The sequence below is a fragment of the Etheostoma cragini genome, chromosome 17 (genome assembly GCF_013103735.1).
Source record: "Etheostoma cragini isolate CJK2018 chromosome 17, CSU_Ecrag_1.0, whole genome shotgun sequence".
Classification (NCBI taxonomy): domain Eukaryota; kingdom Metazoa; phylum Chordata; class Actinopteri; order Perciformes; family Percidae; genus Etheostoma; species Etheostoma cragini.
Window position 1 is genome coordinate 25799926 of NC_048423.1, and position 10073 is coordinate 25809998.

Sequence of the window (10073 nt, forward strand, 5' to 3'; positions counted from 1 at the left end):
AAGCACTAATTATTGATACCCAACTACAGCTAACTCATGTCTTTCAAGTTATGACAGCTATTGGATTTTACAGTGTATATCTAAATAACAGGAAACACACATGGCTTATGCTGTACGTCTTATAGTTGCTTTCTTTAATGCAGGTTTAAAGCTACTGGTTTGTTTAAACTATTTGTATCATCACAGATGTTGTGAACTGCATCCACAACAAACAACTTGGGGAAACTGGATGACATCCCATGATTGTGATGATAATGCCATAAACATTTCATTGTCACCAACCTAACAGGGACCGTTTACTATATAACAAAACAGACACTGATTAGATATACAGTCAAAATGCAAAGATAAACATTGCACCATGTGTTATATCTATAACAGAAACTTTTGCAGCTGCATAACTTCAACACTCTGATGGCAGTGGTTGGGGGCCTGAGCCACAGCTCCATATCTCGACTAAAGGATACTCACACTTATCTGGCTCCAGAAGTTGTGAAGGTTAGTCCGTACCAGCCTTTAAATGCACGCTCTTTATTTCCATACAAACAGTCCGTACACATGCATTTCTACAGTATAGAAGCCCTAACGCTAAACATACCACTGTATAAAAGGGTTGGCTATACATGGTTAACCAAGATCCAGTAAGAAGGTGTTTGGAGGGCAACCATGCTTCCATATGGTTGTTTCAGATTTTTCTTGCTATTCTGATAATGATATCACAGCTTAAATAACATCTAGCTCAGCAGGTAGAGGTGCAGTCCTTTTCTGCAGCGGATGGGGGTTCTGCCTGCAGGTTGTCCTGTCTCACCATCTAAATGAAACATAAACAAATTGACTGAAATTGTATACAGGATTGTTATCAATGAAACAACATATTTCACTGCTGAGTGGTTGAGATAGTAAAAATACCTTCTTCAAGTAGCCAACTGAGGCCAACTCCAGGCAAGGTAAAGGGGCACAACATACATTTTGCAATTTCTTCACTGTTTTCTTGCTTTTTGCTCACAGGTTTCTCTATAGAGATCCACCATTAGGTTTCTCAATAGAGCTCCACCATCAGGTTTCTCTACATAGCTCCCCTACCAGTTTCTCTATAGAACCCCCCCTTGAGGTTTCTCTATAGAGCTACCATACAGGTTTTTCTATTGAGCTACCCTACAGGTTTCTCTATAGAGCTCCCCCTACAGGTTTCTTTATAGAACCCCCCCCCTACAAGTTTTTCTATAGCGCTCCCCCCCAGGTTTCTCTATAGAGCTCCCCCTACCAGTTTCTCTATACACCCCCCCCCCATAGGTTTGATAAACTATAATAAAGCCTTTGTTAAAATCCTCAGTTGTTTTTTTCAACAAAAGGTTGACACGGGTTCAAGTAGGGTTTCCTCGCTTATCCATGTCTTTATGTTTATTTTAGCATCAACATTGACACTCTTTAGTCCTTGTTATGACCTCCAATAGAGAAGGCAGTTGTTTTGCTGGGTAGTTCATTCCAAACACTTCTGACATATTGAGGATACACCTGCACACCTGCACCTGTAGTAAAACCAATGAGGCATGTTACATGATTTGCCAGACCATTTTTGTGATTTAATCATTCCCCCCCTCCTTTCTCCCTGAAGACCTGGAGCGAGATGACAGAGCTGGTCTCTTCCAACAACAATTACTCCTGTTACCGAAAGGCCTTCAGTGAAGGCCAGGGCTTTAAAATCCCCATCCTGGGTGTGCACCTTAAGGACTTGATCGCAGTGCATGTGGTCTTTCCTGACTGGGTTTGTGACAGTAAGAAGATGAACCTGGTGAAGATGCATCAGCTCTACATCACCTTCAATGAGTTGGTGTCACTGCAGAGTGCAGTGGCTCAGGTGGAGCCCAACATGGACCTCATCTACCTGTTAACGGTGAGCAATAACCACTCCACATACAATACATTTAAGCTGAAAGAAACAACTACTTACGTCTCTGTACCTGGGGAAAAACAGAAAGGGTAATACGTTTTTAAAGATAAAACACTGTTTTCATTATATTCCGTCTGTATACTGTACTGTACATGGCTGGGGTTTTTAGATAAAAATAGCATCAAGCAAAGTTAAAACATTTTTACTTACTTATGGACGGATCTTATCTGCTTCATCAGGTCTGTGTGGGTGTCGTTTAATTAACAGTGGTATGGCAACATTGGTAAACCATCTGATAACTCTTACAGATTAATATTCTTATATTGCTGAATCCTGATAGGTGCACAATAAAACATTACATCACCTTTTTCAAAAAGAGCTCCACCCACGACACAAAAGCCTTTCTTACCACAGCTTTCAACAATGTAGTTTAAAAAAATAACATTACTGACTGTAAACTGCTCTACAGTATAGAGGTCTGTGGCTTGATTAATGTGGAACGGCACCAAACCGCTGTAATACAACAATGAAAAAAAGCAGCAATTAAATTATTCCAACTGTTCACACCAATGAGTAATTAACAGAAATAATCAGTGGTGTAATGCCTTTAATGAAAGCTTACTTTTGTGTTTTCAATTGTAACTGTTTTTAAACTATATATACCCAAACTTTGTATTTTCAGCTTTCTTTAGACCTTTACTACACCGAAGATGAAATTTATGAACTGTCTTTGCTAAGGGAACCACGTAACTCCAAATTATTGGTAAGTTTCAGCTGAAATATTTTTTTATTTTGCGGTCAAGTTTGTTCACACTAAGTGTGTGCCGTTTAAACAATGTCGCTGTGTGTTTGGTAGCCTGTTGCAGCAGCTCCTGATGTGTGTTTTGTCTTTTTTGTCTTTAAATGTGGTTATTTTTTATGGCCACTTAGAACATCTGTGTTGAGATGGCTTCTGTCAACTTTGGAACTTTTCTTTTATTTCTATTCTTACATTAGTCATTTTTTTAAACTGGGTTTTATGCACAAGGCAGCAGGTTTAATGTACCTAAACAACAATCAATCATCATCATATTTACCACAAATTTCTTGTCATGAACACATAAACCAGTGAAAAACATTAAACTGAAATCCAATGATTATAGAAGTTATTTCACGTTAACGTTTTCTTCTTCATTGGTGTCTATGGCGAGGATAAGGCTTAACGGGGTTTAATGTACCTAAACAACGATCAATCATCACCATATTTACGACGGCCATATCTTGTCGAGAACACTTAAACGTTTCAAAAAAACACATTGGTGTCTATATCAAGGAAAAAGATTAACATGGTTTAATGTACCTAAACAATAATCAATGAATCTCTCTCATATTGATCCTTATAACCAGTGACAACTGTCAAAAAAATAACCAGTGACAACTGTCGTAGAAAGTTCTGGCTTTGTCTATCTATAATGCTGTTGGTGAATATTACTCACTCCTGCCATGAAAATATGTAATGTTATCTGAAACTCTAATAACGGATTCTAGAAACATCTTAACACACTAGGGTTGTTTGAGATGAGCCAGGTCTGCGCACCGGCGATCACCGCCAATTGCATGCAGGTTAGATTTGTGTCCGACTTGATTCTGACGTTGTTCTGAGCAATTGCTTTTCACCGACGGCGACACCCAGGTGCACCCAGAGCATGGTGGGAAACGGCAGCCTCTCATCTGATTTAACAGCTGATTGGTTCACAATTGTCTCAACTCGATGACGTTTTATATAAACTTTTTATTGCTAGAGACTGTGTACCAGCTGATATGTGGGACTGATAACATTTTATTAAATCGGAATCGCACCACAGTGTTTTTGTCACTTCCTGTTCAGCCTGAAGGCGGCTGGAAGCTGTCCGACTTTACTGCAACTTTTCGTCACTGCCCCCGGCTGCTGCAGCCTGCTCTTGTCTACTTTACAGGCAAAGCGCAGTTTGTCTCCAACGAGCCTACTGTCAGCTGCACAGATCTTCACTTGTTCACAGTACCGTGGAGCTTCAGTTTATTCAGTAGCCTTCCTATTGCGTTTTACTTTACATTCAACAGCCTTTTTAAAGGCCGTTGAATCAATCTTTTATAGCAGCTTATTTTATAGAATAGCCTAGTATATAATAAGGCCTATATAATTCAGTTAAAGCCTACTGTATGTATTATATATATCAATGTGTTTCCTTTATTTTCATGACTATTTACATTGTAGATTATCACTGAAGGCATCAAAACTGTGAATGAACACGTGGAATTATATACTTATAAAGTGTGAAATAACTGAAAACATATATTCTAGTTTCTTTAAAGTAGCCACCCTTTGCTTCTTTGATAGTGCTGCAAATCCTTGGTGTTCTCTCAATGAGATTCATGAGATAGTCACATGAAATGGTTTTCACTTCACAGGTGGGCCTTGTCAGGGTTAATTAGTAGAGTTTCTTCCTTATTAATGGAGTTAGGACCATCAGTTGTGTTGTGCAGAAGTTAGGTTGATACACAGCCGACAGCCCAATTGGCCAAGTGTTAGAATTCATATTATGGCAAGAACCAATCAGCTAAGTAAAGAGAAACAAGTGGCCATCATTACTTTAAGAAATGATGGTCAATCAGTCCGGAAAATTGTGAAAACTTTGAATGTGTCCCCAAGTGCAGTTGCAAAAATAATGAAGCGCTACAACGAAACTGGGTGACATGAGGACCGCCCCAGGAAAGGAAGACCAAGAGTCACCTCTGCTGCTGAAGATAAGTTCATCTGAGTCACCAGCCTCAGAAATCACAAGGTAAAAGCAGCTCAGATTAGAGACCAGATGAATACCACACAGAGGTCAAGCAGCAGACACATCTCTAGAACAACTGCTAAGAGGAGGCTGCGTGAATCAGGCCTTCATGGTCAAACAGCAGCTAGGAAACCACTGCTAAGGAGAGGCAACAAGCAGAATACATTTATTTGGGCCAAGAAACACAAGGAATGGATATTAGACCAGTGGAAATCTGGGCTTTGATCTGCGGAGTCCACGTTTGAGATCTTTGGTTTCAACCGCTTTGTCTCTATGCGACGTAGAAAAGGATGGATTCTACATGCCTGGTTCCCACCATGAAGCATGAAGGAGGAGGTGTGATGGTGTAGGGGTGCTTTGCTGGTGACACTGTTGGGGATTCATTCAAAATTGAAGTCATAATGAACCAACAAGGCTACCACAGCATCCTGCAGCGGCATGCAATCCCATCCGGTTTGAGTTTAGTTGGACCAAACGTCCCAACCACATATGTCGGCAAGGCTAGGTTGGCTACACTGTGAGGGTCTTCCAAGAATTCATCTACTTCCAGGCATTCATTGACTTCCAGGCATTCACCACATTTTCTTCTTTGTTGACTGAAGTCTAAGGGATGAAGCAAGAGCCTCTTCTAATATTAATAATAAATTAAAAAGTAAGATAATGTTACAGTGCTTTTGTATTGATATTTTTGTCATAATATACAAAAACTCTGTAGCATATTACTGAGAACTGTTAAAATAAATGTAAACAGGTTGAGGATATATGTTCATTTTTAAAATAACTTACGGTCACACCACAGGACATTATTAAAAGGTCAAAACCCCCACTAAAATTGGTTTAAATAATTGTTTTACATAACTTCATATATAAACAACATTGTTAATGTTTTAACAAATGCAATAAAAATATTTACTGCATTTTAAAATTGGCCTGTTACATATCATTGACCCGTATACAGAGGCTTGGATTAGATTTTTTGACAGTTTCAAAGTGGATATATGGAGCAACATGAGAGAGAAATATGTTGATGATTGATCCTTTTTTAGCTACATTAAACCATGTAACGGACTCAGGAGACAGCTCTCTTTGGATCTTTGTCTGAAATGACAACATGTGACAGGGACTGCATCAGTTCCAAACACCCTCTTCTCAGACTACTGTGAGGGATAATAAAACAACAAAAGTAAAACAAATGCAAAATATAGTAAACATGCCCTGTCTCATGTGTAATAGATCACAGGTGAACACAGAAACCTCATGTGTGTGCGCACACATTACAACAGTACAAATACACACATTCGTTCTACACAAATCTCACAGGAAAACTACATTTCCCAAAATGCCGCGGCTTGTAAGGGGCAACTATGAGCATGCAGCAGCACTTCAAAGGCACACAGTGCGATACAAACTTTCACAATAACTTTGAAATACAACACAAACTCCAGCCCCACACAACACATTTGTCACCCATTACTTCTCCAGAACATGGTCATGGAATAGTAAATCAACGTTGGAAACAAAATTAAGAGGAGAATTCTCTGTCAACATACCTATCTCTCTCAGTTTCCAAAACAGAGTGAGCAACGGTCATGCGCATGTATAGCCTTACAATACACAGGTGATACGTTGATTACAATTATCAACATATCCAAATGAAAATAAATGTAGGCCTACGTGAAACATTACTGCTTTCATTTGGGCTGAAAACAATTCAACAACAGTGACCAGGCTAATTACAGTCACTGCATTTTAAATGACATAAGATTACTAAGGTAGTAATCTTATGCGGCTAATTATAACATAGGGACATGATACATACCGGGAAGCAAGACCCGGATGCTGGAGATTTAGGACACCTGGTTTGTGGATTATTCCTTGAAGTTGTGCGGCTCAGTTTAGTTTTTTTGACAGGCATAAGTCTTCATGACAAGACATGGCCATGGTAAATATGGTGATGATTGATCATTGTTTAGGTACATTAAAGTACGTAAAGCTTTTTGACGTTAAACGTTTTAGAATGTCCCTTCCTTGAGTGCAGTTTAATGTGTTTTACCAAGACATGGCTGCACTCGCACATCCCAGACTATGATGTTGCGGTACTTGGCTTTTGATGGTTTGGGTGGACATGGACATTTTAGAAAGCAGTTAGAAGAATGGAGGGGGGTTGCACTGCATGTGAGGCCCAATGCCTTCATTTTTTAATTTTAATTTCATTTTAATCTGTTTATTGATCCCCTATGGGGAAATTACAATGTTACACTCCTTGTCCACAAATTGTTAGTTATAACACACAGTCCTGAACAACAAAAATACATACATGCTCAAGGTCTATACATGCACTGTTGGAGAGATGGCAGAGTGAGTGGGCTGCCAGCCAAACCAGCGCCCTGAGCGGTTGGGGGTGCGGTACAGTGCCTTGCTCAAGAGCACCTGGCAGTGCCCAGGAGGTGAAGTGGCATCTCTCCAATCACACGGGGACTTGAACCAGTGACCCTCCGGTTTCCAACCCAACTCCATACGGACTGAGCTACTGCCCCCCCATCATGGTTATCACCGGGGATTTGAATCATGTTTCACTTGATAGATCCTTCCCAGACATTCAACAATATATAATATATTAACAAGAGACGGTAAAACTCTGAACCTCCTGTATGCAAATGCCAAGAATCCGTACAGTTCCCCTAGCCCCCCTTGGTAAATCAGTTCACAACCTTGTCTTGCTGTCTCCTATGTATGTTCCTTGTGTCCTGCGGCAGCCTGTCCACAAAAGGACTGTGAGGAGGTGGACTCAGGACTGCTTTGAGTCTACAGACTAGGGCGTGTTCTGTGAGCCACATGGGGAGGACATCAATAACATGGTTGACTGTATCACAGAATACATCAAATTCTGTGAGAACACCACCATGCCCTCCCGGACTGTACACTGTTTTCCAAATCCCAAGCTGTGGACCACCAGTGACCTGAGAGTCCTCCTTAATGAGAAAAAGAAAGCTTTGAGGTCATGGGACAGACAGAAGCTAAGGGAAGTACAGCATGAACTGAGGGAGTGTAAAGACTTCTACAGGAGGAAGTTGGAGGCCAGTCTCTAACAGAACAACATGAGGGAGGTGTGAATGAAAGATATCACCGGGTGTGGGGTAAAAAGAGGACAAACACCTGGCAGCCGTGAGAGAACAAACAAGCTGAACTGTTCCTTTAACAGGTTAAGTTCACAGCCATCCTCTGCATCCTCTACCACTCCACCAACCCTCTACTCCCCCCCCCACTTGCCCCACCACTACAGCACATTTCATCTCCCAGCTGGAAAGGCTTCAACAGGGCAAGGCTGTTGGCCCATGTGGCATTAGCCCCAGGGTCCTGAAGACCTGTGCCAGTCAGCTGTCTGGTGTTATCCAGTACCTCTTCAACCTGAGCCTGAGCCTGCAGTGAGTGCCACTGTGGAATGTGTCCTGCCATATACCGGTCCCCAAGAAGTTGACTCCATCTGGCCTCAAGGACTTCCGCCCATTGGCTTTCACATCCCATGTGATGAAGGTCCTGGAGAGGCTGGTCTTAATGAGGAAGGGAACTGCTCTGCAGCCCCTTCAAACCCTGAGGGGAGATGTGTACATGGTTGAGGAGTACAGATACCTGGGTGTTAACATCAACAACCGGCTGAACTGGAAGGTCAACTGCACTGCTGTTTACAAGAAGGAGATGAGGAGACTCTATTTCTTGAGGAAGCTAAGATCCTTCGTGTGCAGAAATATGATGCAGATGTACCAGTCTGTTGTGGCCAGTGCCCTGTTCTCCTCCGCTATCAATTATTTGTTTTTATATTCTATCCTATTATTATTTCATGGATATTGTATCCTGTTATTTCATGTATATTTTGTATGTGTGCTGTGTGTCTGATATTTTGCTGCTGCAACACTAGAATTTCCAATATTTTGGGATCATACAAATACAAATGTATCTATCTATACTTGTGCTTACATTTTTAGGACCATTTTTGCACTGTAACATGATATTGTGTGTGACAATTTAAAAGCGTTAGTAACTTTTTTCTTCGTTTTTGCTCCATTGGAAGTATTGGTCAATTTGGAAATCTGTATTTTGGGTGTAACAGTATAGTTGCTGAACTACTTTCTGTGTACATGTACTGTGTCCTTCCCTACAGCCCACTTCTCCAATGACTCCCAACAAGCTCTTGGTCCCACTGGACTGGGCCTCCGGTGTCACCACCAAACCAGACCCTTGTGTGGTAAATAAACACATCAGGAAGGTGGTGGATGTAAGTAGAAAACAGAAACACAGCTACTGGTTGGTCAGACATAGAGATGTATTTGTCTAATTTGTTTCTTGTCATTGGGAAGTCTGTGTTCAGGAATTATGACTATGACCATGATGGCTATATTTCTCATGAGGACTTTGAGAGCATTGCTGCTAATTTTCCCTTCCTGGACTCCTTCTGCGTTTTGGACAAAGATCAGTGAGTGTATATGTTCAAATAATTCCCTACAGTAAGTGTACTTTTTAGTCCAACCTTGTCACAGACCCAATTCAATTTCAATTCAATTTTATTTATAATATCAAATCACAACAAGAGTTATCTCAAGACACTGTACAGATAGAGTAGGTCTAGACCACACTCCAGAATCCACAAGGAACCAACAGTTCCAGTAGTTTCCTACAGAGCGAGCAACAGTGCGATCATTGAACTACACTTCCCAAAAACTCATGGGTAGTGTAGCCACTTTCAAAACCATACAACATTTCCAGCTGAAAGCTGTGTCTTCTCATGAAGGAAATTGTGAATTTCTGTCAGTCGTTCTATTCTCCATCATATGCAGATTATGCGCCAGTATCTAACATTTCTGACAAACAGAGGTTATAACTACTTATTATACCTTTTTTTGCTTCTGCTTCTTTCAGGGATGGATTGATCAGTAAGGATGAGATGATAGCATATTTCCTCCGGGCCAACCCACTGCTGCAGTGTAAGATGGGTCCAGGTTTCATCCACTGCTTCCAGGAGATGACATACTTGAAGCCCACCTTCTGTGAACATTGTGCCGGATTTGTGTGTATTTTAAGAGTGTCTTACTGCACTTTTTATGTCTCCTTAATTTTACTCAAAGCAATCAAAATTTAGGAACATTGCAATTAAACATTAAACTTTTGGGCCTGCCTTGAGCCAATCAAGATACTAATATGTATGTGTGTGTTTAAATATATATATATATATATATATGTATGTATGTATGTATATATATATATGTGTATGTATGTATATGTATGTATGTATGTATATATATATATGTGTATGTATGTATATGTATGTATGTATGTATGTATATATATATGTGTATGTATGTATATGTGTGTGTATATATATATATATA

At 40.4% G+C, this 10073-nt stretch overlaps 1 protein-coding gene across 1 annotated transcript in view; it reads left to right on the forward strand.

The window, feature by feature from the left end:
* Window positions 1-9823, forward strand: part of rasgrp3 (RAS guanyl releasing protein 3 (calcium and DAG-regulated)) — a 35626-nt gene extending 25803 nt beyond the window's left edge. Inside the window, exons 8-13 of the mRNA XM_034898561.1 lie at window positions 382-498; window positions 1616-1894; window positions 2574-2654; window positions 8849-8962; window positions 9045-9160; window positions 9604-9823. Coding sequence (XP_034754452.1) covers window positions 382-498; window positions 1616-1894; window positions 2574-2654; window positions 8849-8962; window positions 9045-9160; window positions 9604-9823 — 927 coding nt within the window. The remainder of the gene's footprint in view (window positions 1-381; window positions 499-1615; window positions 1895-2573; window positions 2655-8848; window positions 8963-9044; window positions 9161-9603) is intronic.
* Window positions 9824-10073: the final 250 nt, after the last annotated feature.